Here is a 14973-nt window from a genome sequence, read left to right as displayed (position 1 = left end):
AACCATGCCCCAATGTAAAACAAAACACAATCCAAAGTTTTATTTCACAAACACACTCAGCTCTGAAATATGAAATGCTAATGTTGAAACACTTTCTGTCACTCTGACCATGTAGAAAGACACACAAGCTCTGTGTGTCTAATCTGTCCACTCATCTCTCACCTACTGAACAGTTTGAGCATTGAGTGTCATTCATCCCCATCCTGAAGCTGGAGTTCTTGGTCAAGAACTGTCTCTCTGAATTCTTAATCTAGCACAAATCTTTTGACTGGCTGCAGTGTAATTATTCCAAACTGGCACTGCCCAGAGAAAGAACAAAATAGATTTCTTAATTTCTCTATCCTTATTAGGGAAAAAATGCTCTGAGGTGATCACGTGCAGGTTTATGCTACACACATAGTCATTCTTGCATCTGTCATGCTGCATGTACTAGGTAATAGACACTTTTTGGAGTTTGTTTTTTTCCCATCTAAAATGTAGTTTATAGCAATTTAATCAATTATATTTACAAATCATACCTCACTAGTTACTCAAGACAAAGTGACTGCAAGAGAATTCTTTTCTTAACTCTGAGTTTACAATGATTGTAATAGAATAAAACCTGATGTATCCTTTTCTTACTTTATCAATTTTAATATGTCACAAAGAACTTTAGAACCTATACACGAACTTATGCGGAATTATGATAGCCTCCTCCATTTATTTTGCAGAAAGCTCTCAAGACTGCATTGCAGGTATGATAGCAAAGTTATAAGGGACTTTATAATTCCTGAGCTTTTTGCTTACTCTACAATTTTTTGTTGGGAATGATGAAGGTGCCTGGGTTATTTTGGTGTGTCTGAATTGGGGTGCCTGAATATATGATAGGGAAAAAAAAAATCAGTTCTTGTACTGGAGTATACACATCATAAGTACAACAGTATAGATACTTCAAAAGGAGACAAAAAAATAGCCTGAAGGTATATAATGAAAAGAAATATTCAAAAATAAACAGAATAAAGAGGCAAACAGAAAGTTGAGAAGGCAGTACAAAGCACACCCTACCAAGACAATTATAATAGAGATCCTCTCTGAAATCAAACAAACACACACAGTTTTTAAAAGTAGTAATGATGGGCTAGAGTCAGGCACATGAAATAAAAACCAAGGAGTAGAGCAGACATTACAGGAAGCTGTGATAAAGAAATTCCATCTGAATATATTGTTAATATATGTTGGCTCTCAAGAAATGGATTGGTTCTATAATTATACACAGTACTGAGATTTTCCTTCTCCAGTTTCCTTCTTATATCATTATTTTTTAACCTTGCCCCCCCCAAAAGATATTTCTGTATTTGAGGATTCTTATTCTGACAATTTGATTTATCAAAAAAAAAACCCCCAAAAACCAACATCTCCTTTTTGAGGCAAATATGTGATGTCAAGTGAGTCAAAATAAAATTTATTATAACAAATTTATTCTTAAGATAGAGGTTACATGTCTAATATAAATTATTCATACAGGATTTTTCTCTTAATGGAAAAAGGTTGACGTATCAGGACGATGTTTCCTTCTCTTCCATCACATGAGAATGTTAAGTGTCTAAGACGGAAGTAGATGTTTCTCCCTTGTGATATTGACTGTAGAGGCGATCTGGGAAACAAGCCTATTAATAAGACAACTAACTTTCATATGGCCAAAATTTAGTTAAATGAATCTCAATCCTAATTAAGCAATTTGAATTTAGACACATGCTTACAAAGAAACATGGTTTTCAGGCATCATTTATTTACTCTTTAATCTCACTGTAAGTGTGGAACTGTGTTTGGATACCTTCTCCTAGTGTATTCTTTCAAAAATGAATTGAAAAAAAAAGAAGATGAGAATGGTCTTTTTTTTAGGAATTCTATAATGTTCAGTTATTTCCACAACAAAATGTGGGAACAGGTAAGAAAAATAAATAAATAAATATATAAACCTCTACCACCATTTAAAATGACAATGAAATTAAAATGGCAGCTGAACTTTTGTATCTAAATCTGTTAGTTGCATTTGTTGAAATGCTCTGTAGACGTATGTGTATGTTGTGAAATGGAGGTGAGAGATACAAAACTGACTGGAGTGCTTGCTCTCAACAACAGCGACAAAATATTGGAGATTTTTATATAGATATAAATTAAAAATGTAGAGCAAGAGATGTGTCAAAAACTTACCTATGTTTGACTTGTCCAGTATGCATGCCTATCCAAGATTTTTACCTAATCACATTCCCAAAGACTATGGGAAAAATTATGCTAACTATTCTAAGTTAGTAGCTTTGTAGCTCTACAGTGTACTTGCACTGAGAAATCATCACTGGTTTATTATCCTGATGATGATATTGAAGATAATGTCACACAACTACATGAATAAATAAATCACATATCATGTAGTAGTAATATTATGGAGGTTTTTTTTTCTCTTTCTTAAAATGCCTCTTTAAAGTAGCACTTTAACAGAGAACATAGAAGCAAAATTTCCCACAGATTTTAGAGAAATCAGAACAAAATATTTATTGATTTATGAGAAAGTAAAAATGAATATATCATTTCATGAATCCTAGTGCTTTTAATGGCATGTTAGGTTCTTTCCCTTTCTTACATTTTATTCATTGAGAATACATTAATTTATTTTCTATCAGCCTATTAAGGATTTCTGTATGACATTTCATGGTTGGTTCGAAAATAGTAGCTTACCTTGACTGTTTCATAAATCCTTCAACTAGAACTGATACTCTTAATAGAGCCTTGCAAATTGCCAAAAAAACTCTGAAAAATTAGAGTTAGACTTTTAGACATTAAGTACTTAAAAGCCTAAAATCTAGACTTAATAGCAATTTATCTCCTTCCACTGTGGGAGCTGAGAACCTGTCTTTTGTCTAGTGGTATAATGCAAAAATCAGTCTTAAAGCAGTCCTTTTATTTTTAAAGGAAGTCTGTGTGTATTTAATATGAATTTGCAAAGTTAAAAAACAGTCATAGAATAGTTTGTGTTGGAAGGGAACTCTGAAGACCTCTAGTCCAACTCCCTGGTCACAAAAGAGTCAAACAGATCAGGCTGCTTAGGGCTTTGAATATCTCCAAGGCTGGAGATAACACAACCCCCCTGGAAATATTTTTCTGGTGTTTCACCACCCTTGTAGTGAATCATTTTTTTCTTTTATGCAGTTGGAGTTTTGCTTGTTGCAACTTCTGAATGCTTTGTTTCTGCTTTTGCTGCTTCATTTCAAGAAGAGTTTATTCTTTTTCTGCAAAGCTGCTTTCCAGCAAATTGTTTCTTGGGATTGATTTGTCCCAGATGCAGGTTTTTTCATTTCCTTTTTTGAACTTCATGAAGTTTCTTTCACGCCTTTTCTCCAGCCTACTGAGATCGCCCTAAATAGCATCATTACACTAGAGCATATCAACTGATCAACTGATCCTTCAGTGTCTGTAAACTTTCCAAGAGTTTACTCTGTCCCATTGTCCCCATCTTTAATGAAGGTGTTGAACAATGTTGAAGTCGAGACCTACCCCTGAGGGACACTGCTGATAATCAGCTGCTGCCTGGGTTTTGGATCATGGGCACTCTTTGAGTCTGGCAGACCAGCCTGTTTTCCATCCATTTCATACTCCACTTATCCAATCCACGTTTCACCAATTTGGCTACAGAGTCAAAAGAGCAAGAAGTAGGTTGGAAGAACATGCAAGTATGCAAGAAGGCCATTATACATGGCAAATAAGGAAAAGGTTATCAGTTTAGCATATATATCTCATAAATTTAATTTGCGTAATTATTACTAAGTGTTTAAAAAAACCCAAATAGTTTGTATGAGGAACTTCAAATAGATCTGGGTGGCCCTTTATCTTCTTTTTCAGCCATATACAAGTCTTTTGCAGAATGATACAATCTAGTAAGAACAATATGATGTACAGCTAATAACAAATTTTATAGCAACAGCTTGCTCTCTTGAGCTCTTCGAGACTGATTACAAATTCTGTGTAAGTATGAGCCCCCATTCTTCTAGAACTGGTTTCAGGATGTTTTAAATAAGGCATAGGAGTGTTACTCTTGTTTATGGCAAGATTTGAGGCAGGTAGTATTTAAGTGGGCAGAACACAGTTTCTCTCCTATATGGACTGCTCTGACTGGCCAACGCTAATCAAAATATATAGCATGTTTTGTGTTCTCAGAAGGGAGGAATGCAGATAAATATGTGACTGGATTTGCTACTTGCTTCAGTCTAAGTTTACCTTAAGGATATCTTTTTTACTTCTGACCTGGGTTAACATTATGAACCTTTTCATAATTGATGAGATTTCACTCCTGTGTGATCTAGCTCCAGTATCTTATTCTCTTGCATGCAACATTTTCAAGATCTGCTAGTGTGGTACAGTGAAATTTAGTAATTGCATATGTTAGTATATTTTTCTAAAATTAAAACCCAACAGCTTATTTTAAGATAAAAACAGGAGTCCTGATCATTGTGTCTAACACAGACATTTTAAAATCTTGCATGATCATATAAAAAAAAATATCTTTCATTTATTATGCAGTAGTTAATATTTTAAAGAAATATTTATTTAATCTTCAAGGAATAAGGAGGAGAAATTTCCCTAACTTCTGGTCATAGTGCATTTTGGGGGGGGAGGGGAGGGGTTGTGTGTGTGTGATTTATTTTTCCCCCATACTCAGAACTTCTTAATGTGGAAAAACAACCCCATAAAAAGCCCCATAACTTTATAGAGCTAATTCTTTTATTTTATATTAAGTATGTCTTGGAAAGCAAGATTCTTGGGTTTTTAGGGAAATAACCTAGTTAGACCAAGATTTTGTCTTCAAAAACATAGTAAATGTATAAACCACGCACATTTCAGATGAATACATTGCTGTCTTTTGGTATTAGCTCCCCAGAAAGAGGGCATCTGAATTAAATCTTACTACTGCCACTTTGTGTTTATGTTACACAGATTGCTGAGCTCAGTGGGACTAGTTCCACAGGCAACTCTGACATTTGTTATTTATTTGTAATACATATAACATGTTGCAGTTCTGTAATGTAAGTAGGAAATTATATTTACTTAAATAAACAGTTGATATGCTTACTTTTCACATAAGCTTACATATTTTGGTGCATAATATATTAAATAATATTTTGATCATGATATGTTAAACCTAAGGAAAATATCTATAAATCTCTCATACTTCTCTTGTAGTCATTGTGATTGTGTGTGCAGTCTTAGTAATAATCTGTACTTATGCATTATGTGTAGCTGTATATTCTCTCAGACTAAGTCCATATGTATTTTTTGTGTAGGTGATTTCTTTAATATTATTACAAAAGCCTAGCATGGTAGATATGTGCAAGGGTATAGATATGAGTGACCAATGAAATTCACTTCCAAATTTGCTACTAAATGTTATACCATACATACGTTTAAGAACTATAGAATTGTGGAGGATTGAAGATGTGTACAAGCATAGCTTATTGGACAACGTGAGGTTCTTAATGTATTCTTTCCATTATTCATATTAAAAATTCCTCTAAGTTCAAAGTGCTGTGTCCAGCGTACTAAGAAATCTTCTACTTTCCTTTTTACATATTGCAAGGCTCCACAGAATTTTTTCCAAAAAAAGATTAAATGAAAAGTTAGACACTTTCAATAATTAAAGCAGGTGACAAAAATTAATAGTATAAAAGCAGCAGATTGTTGCATGATTTTTCAAAATTTTAGAATTGAATAGGAAAATTTTGGATTTGCAGAGCTTTCTGATTAGAAAAATGTAACGGGGCAAAAATGGATTGAAAAGTTGACTTTTTTTAAAAATGCATTTTATTTTTTCCCTTTTCTGCTAGGTTCTGTAGCTACTGCCTGCCGTGATCCTGGTGTCCCCATGAATGGAACTAGAAATGGGGATGGAAGAGAACCTGGAGACACTGTCATTTTTCAGTGTGACCCTGGCTATGAACTGCAAGGAGATGAGAGAATAACCTGCATTCAGGTAGAAAATCGGTACTTCTGGCAGCCCAACCCACCAGTCTGTATAGGTATGCAGAAGAAATCAAATAATGCTTTTCTAAATTTTGAAATTCTACTGTAATGAATCACACTGCTCTAGGAACTTTCTTTGAAGAACAAATGCATACAAGTACTGCACATCTGATAAATTACTCTGTATAAAGCTCTGATAGGCATTACCAAAATCTTTCCTCTTTAGTTGTTAGTATAATAGTTCTCATCCTTTCCCTCTCAAGGCTGTATCATTTATAATTTGATGATCTGTGACAGAGAGTGCAAGAAAATCACTGTCAATGACACTATTAGCTTTGCTTTAAACTTGAAAAATGGTGATAAGTGTGGAGGATTTGGTTAAAGTTCATATGCCCATATGTACAACATATCAGGCAGATGACCCAGTAAGTTTATACATCGGGTAAAATTATGCAAGGGCTAAAGTAGGCTGCGACCGCAAAGAATGAGAAGATGGTAGCCTAATTTCTCTGGCAGTCTTATTTTAGAAAGAACAACTTTTCATTAGTAAAAATTGTTACATACCATTTATTTTTTGAAATATTATCTCAGTCTCTAATGCTATTCTGATTAACGCAGCTCGTATTAAATGGATTTTGAAAGCATCTAATGTGTGTAACTGAATCATGATGAAAAGTAATAAATTAAAAAAAAAATCTCTAGTAGATTGTAGCCTCCCAGTAATCTTTTCTGAGGCAATCCTAATCATTATCGTTATTGATCTAGAAAATATCTAAGCAACAACTTCTAAAACCTGATGTAGAGTGATAAATAAGCATGACGTTATCCATGTGGCTAGTTTGGTAAAAAATGTAATGATGCTTATTTCCAGTATGTTCTTTAATGCAGTCAAATGTGATATCATGATGTAGAATGATGAAAGATTTTGTCTCAGAGGACAGCAGCTGCTGACCTGAAATTCCCTAAGGGTTGTGACAGGTAACCTGTTAAATAGGATCTGCAAGTTTGATGGTGCAGAAAAGAAAGAAAATGGGCCACTCCAAGGAAGTGCAAGTGGAAGAATATTGGATAGGCCAGTTGCAGCAGTATTACCTTGAGTAACGTCATTATGAGATACTGTGCTTACTGTCCTGTCCAAAGCAGAACTTCCTGAAAGGAGTGTCTGAAAGGTGGGGGGTGAAACAAGGGCACCTAAAATAATCAGACAAGAGCCCTTGGGCCCAGAGTGGTGTAGAGTGGGCTCTGCAACTGTGAGAACATCAGCTCCACAAAGGCATTCTTCCTGCTTGGCTATCCCTGCTAGTCTGGTTTGGGGCAAACACTGCAGGGAGGAACTAGCCAGAGACAACTGCTAGGAGCACTTGTACAGCTTTCAGATGGTCTCTTGTCTTTAAGAAACTTAACTTGACCTTAGTTGTTACAAAATAAAATCTGCATCCTGTTTACCTATGCACACACCCACACCCACACACACGGTGCATGTCTGCAGACATACATTTGCAAACATGTTTCAGTGCTGACCTGGTGTCTGTGACTATTCTACTTAACACATCAAAGTGTTATTTTCTCTGGTCTTACTCTCCTTACTATGCCTTCCTGTGTAGTGTGAGTGTATGGGCTTTAGGACAAGAACTGTCTACACTATTTGCTGGAAGACTGCAGAAAAGAAATATTTTATTGCTCATCTCTTATTATTTTTATATGCCTAAATATGTATCTAATAATATTGATAATTGAACATCTGTAGGTGTTTAAGGGAAAAAGTAAAAGGAATGATAGAGCTCTAGGAACAGGCCTTATGAATGTATTGTAACATACTGGTCTTCTTTGATATTGCTGGTTTAAAAATATTTTTTCGACCGAAAAATAATTACCCTATTCAGTGCTAGCAGTTTTAATCATTATCAATACTGAGTTGATGATATTATTAAATAGTTTAAATGTAGGCGCTCACCTGTCATTCTGTTCTTAGTACATGTGTAAATATGCATGCACTTGTTTTCTTAACTGTATGCATCCATTTACATAATACTTGTAATTTCCACACTTTATGCACAAACACCTACTGTACATTGAGTAGCAAGAATGCTTATTATGATGATTTATTGGCTAAATATCAGGCATGAAGTTATTTTGTATTGATTTCCTATAATGATACATTTTTGAGGAATATGAGCTGCTAATAGACTAAAGTAGGGTGTGCAAATCTTGGCCTGGAGCCCAAAGATTTCAGAATTGTCTGTTGTGGTTCAGTACACTCTGAAGGTCATCAGGTTTTTTTCCAAACTTGTAATATATTCACTTATGTTGTTTCCATGCCTGTAAATCAAAATTGTACAAGGCTTACTCTACACATAATTTTAACATGATCATGGTTTATCAAAGTCTTAGAAAAAATAATCACTTTGATGGAAGAATAAGAGGCAGGGATAATTCCTGAGGTATATTGTTGTAACATGTTCTAGACTTATTTTATTAGTTCTTTATACTCCAAAGTGTCTTGAACCTTCTAATTATTAATACTCAAAACTAGGTAAATGTACTTGTTAATTGTTCTTACCTGTGGGACTGCCTTGGTTGTTTAGATTCCTTCAGTCTTGCCCGTAACACAATTTTAAGAACGTCTTCATTTTAAAGGTAATAGCAATGGGAAAATGACAAAGAGCTAAATATTGATTCAACCTTTTGAATGAATGATGAAAATTAGAGATTCTTCTATACTGAAGATATTCTGACAAACTATAAATTTGAGAATACGTCTCTGCCAAAAGGCAGTCCTTTGGCTTATGCCTGTGGTGCCCAAAATAACTAAGTGTTTTCCATTCCAAAGACTTCCCAGATCCAATCTTGTTTAGATACCAGAATCTTAAATGATTGTATTCACTTAGTTTGCTCAAGGATACCATTAAAAATACTGGCAAGGAAAATGTCATTTTAGGATTCAGGTTTACTGTACATTTAGGTGAAGTAAGGACTGTCTCCCAGAAGTTTCAGACTTTCTTCATAAATTCATAGGTCTTTTTTTTTTTTTTAATTGCGGCTTGGTTTTGTTTGTTTCTATTGTTTTGTTTTAAGCAAAGCCTTGGTTTCCATTTTTATATCTATGGAAAAGTTTTTTGTAAACAGTGAATTCCAGTGGTGCTTTCCTCAGAATAGGATCTATATGACACTAATGCAAAGGAAAATTTCAGCAGTTATTTCATATTTCAATTCATATTATGATTATTTAAATATATGTTCAGACTAGATACAAGGAAGAAATTTTTTATGATGAGGGTGGTGAAGCACTGGAACAGGTTGCCCAGAGAGGTTGTAGATGCCCCATCCCTGGAAACATTCAAGGTCAAGTTGGATGGGGCTCTGAGGAACCTGATCTAGTTGAAGATGTCCCTGCTCATTGCAGGGGGGTTGGACTAGATGATCTTTAGAGGTACCTTCCAACCCAAACCATTCTATGATTCTATGATTCTATATTTAATATCTCTTATTTAAAAAAAAATAACTAATGAAACCATACATTCTGTTTCTTTTGTTAAGATGTAATTCAGTGAATAAATAAATAAATAAAAGCCAGAAAGTTCTGGAGTAGTACTTTGTTGCCCTCCAGAAAAATTAAATAGATTTTAGATAAAAAACAACCCAACCTGTACTTGCTCCCATAGAAACAATGAATACTAAGATCATCATACAGACAGACTGTCTGGCACAGTGCTTGCTTACTACTGTGTCTACACAGAGGTTTATAAAGACAGGTTGACATAACCTACATCTAGTTTTCACTGTGTAATACATTAAAAATACATTTTTCATAGAGTATTGACATTTGAGTTTCTTTCTAGATGGGCTATTGTATTTGTTCAGTCTTAGGTCTTGCGTCTAATACTATAAAAGATAGGTGTTCTTTAAACTTTGTTTTCAAAGCTGGTCTGCCCTCAGTTAAAAACAAAGTTATGACAATAATAACATTGCACAGATTAAATTCAGAAAATTATGGATTCTGAAACACACAAGAATTTAATTCAAGCACACAGAGAAAGAAAGTCTTTAAACAACTTTAGAGAAGATAGTAAACTGGAAACATCGCCTAATAACATTTTTCATTAGATGACGTTGACTTTCTCAACTTACTATCTAATGAATTAAAAAATAAAATAATCTGAAACTGCTGTATCTGAGGAAAATTCTACCTGGGAGATATTTTACAAAGTTGAAGATTAATGGGGTTTTTGTACTGCTGTTAATTGTATAGCTTGAAATAAAATACATTTTGACTGTCCAACTTCATGTACTTTCCATTTATTCCCTGGAGAGTCTTTCTGATTATCAGCTAGACCTTGGGAAGGATTAAATGAAAGAACCAGTCTCACTGTAATGAGAAAAAGTAACTGCTAGTGTGTGCAAATGAAAGAGTAAGTAGATAAGAAAGAAGCTACTAATATGCAAATATTCTAATAACTTAACAGAGAACTAAAGTAAATCAAGACCACATCAGGAAAGTATGGATGCAGACATTGGCAGAAAGTAGTCTGGAACAAGGACATAACAGTTTGAGTTAACATCTTTGTATCATCATATATAAGGTCAGGGTGCCTCAGAAAATATCATCAGACTGATATAATTTAGGGGTCATTTCAGTGAAGCTTGGTTACAGTGAATAACCTTAACGTCCTTGTTGGCACTCTTTACATTTTCATTCTTAAGATATGCAAACAGTGCAGCCTGAACCATTAAAGTACTTCAAGAGCATGAATATATAGGGTTATACTGAAGAACACTAGTTCCAGATGATGAGCAGCCTTTACATTCCATACAACCTCACAGTTCCTCTTTTTGCACAAACTTTTAGTTCAGCAAGATAGAAAGTTACATCTTGTTTTACAGTTAAAGGAAGCATATTTTTTGTAATAATTTCATCTTACTTTGTTTCAGAATTGTAATAAAATAACACTAAATAAAAGATGCTTCTGGTTAGAAACAAAACCAATTTTTAATCTTGTAAAGAAAAGAAATAGCCATTATTATCCTTATTATAAAACTAAGTAAAAAACTAAGTAAACTCCTTTCCCTGGTACTGCAGAGGATCACTTTGCAGAATTAAATTTTGCAAAATGGTAAGACTTTATAAATCTTATCCAGAATCTTTTTAATAAAATTTAAGAAGTTCTTTCAAAAAAAGTCTTTAGAAAACATGCTTATTCTCTTGTTCTTATGCGAAGTCTCTGTTAAAGAATGCCGAAGTACAAAACTTCATGAGGGTAGTGATACTTTCATTCTTTTAATTAAGTATTTACATTTCTGGACCACAAACACACATTTAGGAACTCCAAAATCACACAGAGAAATGTGTTTGTTTTATTTGGCCTGTGCTTGGAAGATACTCTATTTATCTCTGAGTTTGAAAACTGCAATTACTAGAATGTTTTTGTTGAATTTCATTTATATTGTATCAGCCTTGATCCAAATTACAAATCAGTGCTGGCTGGTGAAAACGCAGGTAGTTGCATTATCAGCGCAAGTAGATGGTATTTCATAACCTAAGAAGCTTCTTTTAGAATGCCTTTAACAAGAAGTAGAAAGTGGAAAGCGTATCCAGTCAAGTTTTTTTATGTCTGCAGCCAGAGCATTTTGCAAGTTCACAGTATTTTCAGAAAAGCTTTGTTACACTGTTATGCAAGCAAATAAAAGGACACAGAGTTCAAAACCAAGTGCTTCACTTAGTATTATTAGTATTTGTTTAAGGAGGAATGTGAATACATTTTTTGTTTCTATTAAAGCTTTGTAAATACTTCACTTGTTTCTCGTTTAACTTTTGGAGGACATTAAATGTCAGTGAACAGATTGCTGGCACTTGCTTCTTTTTCTCTTACCTTGTTTCCTCAATTCCAATTTATTTTTATTCACAGCTCCCTGTGGAGGAAACTTGACTGGCTCATCAGGTTTTATACTTTCACCAAACTTCCCTCATCCTTATCCCCACAGCAGAGATTGTGACTGGACTATCACTGTTAATAATGATTATGTTATATCATTAGCATTTATCAGGTAAACTGCTACTTGCTCGTAATTTTTAAAGTCATGTTTGTAACTTTATTATTGGCAGTTGTTCAGAGCTATGTAGGGTAACATATGTATACTTAATATAACTATCAAAGTGATTACTAATTGTTATCTTTGTTAGCAGCGACAACAAATACATCAGAGTATTCAATACACATAGAGGTGGAGCTGGGGAGCTCATTGCTCCTGTTCAGTTAAAAACACTCTCAGTTTATACCAACTAATGTGGAAGTGGATGGTGCTCAATTTACCAAGGTTGTCTTCCTGAAAAGGCAGCATGGAGTAACTCACTGAATTGTCCCCAAGCCAGGAGAATGGGCTTTAATGATGAAGCCTATTGATTCATCATATTTTGTATAAGACGCTTACCTGCTATTTCAGCAAAATTTCAAAAGTAGTATTTAAATTTAGTTTTATTAGTCTGTATCATTCCAGGACACTTCAACAGGATAATTCCTTTTGTTCTGGTTATTAAATAGAACTGGTTTAGCATTTTCCTTTATCACAATGCAAGATTAAATTGAGCTTAATAGAATCCACAGAGGAACTTCTGTTGTCTGCACTGTATGTAAACCATAAAGTAAATTAATATACATATTATGTGTGAAAAATATGCATCCCAACTGGGGCCTATGATGATGTCACAGAAAAGTTTAAAATTGTACTTGTAATGTCCCATCAAATTTAAGTCCTTCTTATGCTGGATATTCTATAATAGCGGCTTTATAGTTCTGATCAGTGATAATGTGATTAGTTGTTTAGTGATGTAGGTCATACAGTTGTCTGTTCTCGGTGCTTAGTGATATAGTATGTGTTTTGAAGAATTCCTTCCAAGCAAATGAATCACTCAATTGTATTCACATAATTAACAATATAACTATTTTGTTGGTGATTGCAGAATGCTGCGAAGTTGCTAAGCAACTTTCTACTGTGCAGTAGTACTTTTTTCTTTTGTTTGGTGAAATATCATGAGGTCAAAATATTTAAAAATATTCTGCTCTTTCTTTATATTGTACATTTAGATATGAGATCTCCATCTTAGAGTGAAAACAATATTTTACAATGTGACTCAATATAGTATGTGAACAGTTTATAGATCCCAAATATTGCCAAGTTGTTTTTAAAATCTAGACAATTGCTATGATTCTTGACAGAAGCTGACAAGCTTAGTCTTGGTCAAAGTATATTGCATACTTACTAAGACTTGCCTCACTTATGACACACAGACTGTTCCAGGGTGAAAAAAACCCCTTCCTGTATAAACCAAACTCTGGATACTCCACTGAGTACTGTTAGATATGCTTTTGAGTGCAACTTACTCTAGCTAACCATTTTAAACTCAAGACAAACTATGACACTTTAAAAATTGAAGCTGTTGACATTTGACTTTTGCATTTCTTTTATAAGGAAATATTTTTTAAATAATCCAAAAGTTTAAAAATATTTTCCCTAAAGAAACTGTATCAGGTCTTCAATGCCTACATTTATTTTAATATCAGAAGTGTCAAGCAGAGACAAAATAATTCTAGTGGTTGGATTTTCATTCTTTTACTAACAATCTTTTTTTAAACCTTTTTTGTACGGAGACAGTCTTATAAGTAAATTTGTTTAGCTCTCTGCCCTTAACTAATTAACTAATTGGTTAATTAAGTATAGTTACATAATTAACTGAATTAATTAAATTGTTAAAATTAACTAAAATTAAGTTCAAAAGAAAAGGTGAGGTTTCAATACTACACCTTGTCATTTAAACTGATTATAGGCAAAATGCTTCTTCCTCTTAGGGTTGCTGGAAGATCATCCTCTGGCTGTGTAAGTGTTCAGTCTGACTGGAAGCTGTGTACACTGTACTCTGCAGCTGACTGCATTATATCATAAAACATTTCTGCTAAGGGTTCCAGTAGATCTATGTTGTTTATTTCTCTAAAGCTTTAAAAATATTGTTATTAATTTTTATCTATTTAAGATGGGGTTTTGTTTGGGTTTTTTTGTGGCTAGTAGCAAAATGCCATTTTTAAGCAGAGAACCAATAAATAAAGTATTTCTGTTGTTTTCTAATAAAACACTTCTACAGACCATTATTCTGACAGTGGAGGTTTTTTTTTCCTTTTATGAAAATGGTGATAGTAAACTTTTATTTAAGCTAGTAAGAGTGAAAATGTTAGGCAAAGTATATTCTATCTAATATTTCTCTTTTTTGTTCTACAGTTTCAGTATAGAACCAAATTATGATTTTCTTTATATCTATGATGGGCCAGATGGTAATAGCCCACTGATTGGGAGCTTTCAAGATAGCAAGCTGCCAGAGAGGATAGAAAGCAGTTCAAATAACATGCATCTGGCTTTTCGGAGTGATGGATCTGTTAGTTTTACTGGATTCCATCTAGAGTACAAAGGTAAATAAAATTATTTTTTCTTTTCTATTAATAAAATTCTATGCACAAGCATAAATTTTAATGTGTTTGAATTTCTCATAGTTCTCTGCCTGGTAATGTTTTGGTTTTGCCTAAGAGTATGATAATGTGTATTAGCTATACATACAAAATATAATCTTATAAGGGTACTAATTTAAGTTAAAGCTTCTAATACGATTTCATTCAGCTGATACATGATAAGGTTAAACGTATGATTCCAAAGGAAAAAAAATTCAGACAGCAGTTTACAGGTTTCAAAAATGTTGCAGTGACAAAACTTAACAGCATATATACAACTTTTTTCAAAAATATAATTTTTTTTTTCCTTTACATAGTAGGGCATGTTGGCATATATGCATTTAAGATCTTGTAAGATGAAATGATGTGCTAGAATCTAGGAGACCAATAATGAAAATGAAAAAATATTTTGGCTAGGCCTTTGTATGATAGGCCATGGTAGAGCTATCTACCTGTCTCAGATCTCTCTGAGCTCATAACACAGTAAACAAGA

The 14973-nt window shown here is 33.7% G+C and overlaps 1 protein-coding gene across 1 annotated transcript in view; it reads left to right on the top strand.

The window, feature by feature from the left end:
• Positions 1 to 14973, top strand: part of CSMD3 (CUB and Sushi multiple domains 3) — a 767625-nt gene that overhangs the window by 529383 nt on the left and 223269 nt on the right. The window contains exons 28-30 of the mRNA XM_052787755.1: positions 5856 to 6047; positions 11895 to 12033; positions 14257 to 14444. Coding sequence (XP_052643715.1) covers positions 5856 to 6047; positions 11895 to 12033; positions 14257 to 14444 — 519 coding nt within the window. The remainder of the gene's footprint in view (positions 1 to 5855; positions 6048 to 11894; positions 12034 to 14256; positions 14445 to 14973) is intronic.

The sequence above is a fragment of the Harpia harpyja genome, chromosome 5 (genome assembly GCF_026419915.1).
Source record: "Harpia harpyja isolate bHarHar1 chromosome 5, bHarHar1 primary haplotype, whole genome shotgun sequence".
In the NCBI taxonomy this organism is placed as follows: domain Eukaryota; kingdom Metazoa; phylum Chordata; class Aves; order Accipitriformes; family Accipitridae; genus Harpia; species Harpia harpyja.
This window is presented reverse-complemented; position numbering and strand designations above follow the sequence as displayed.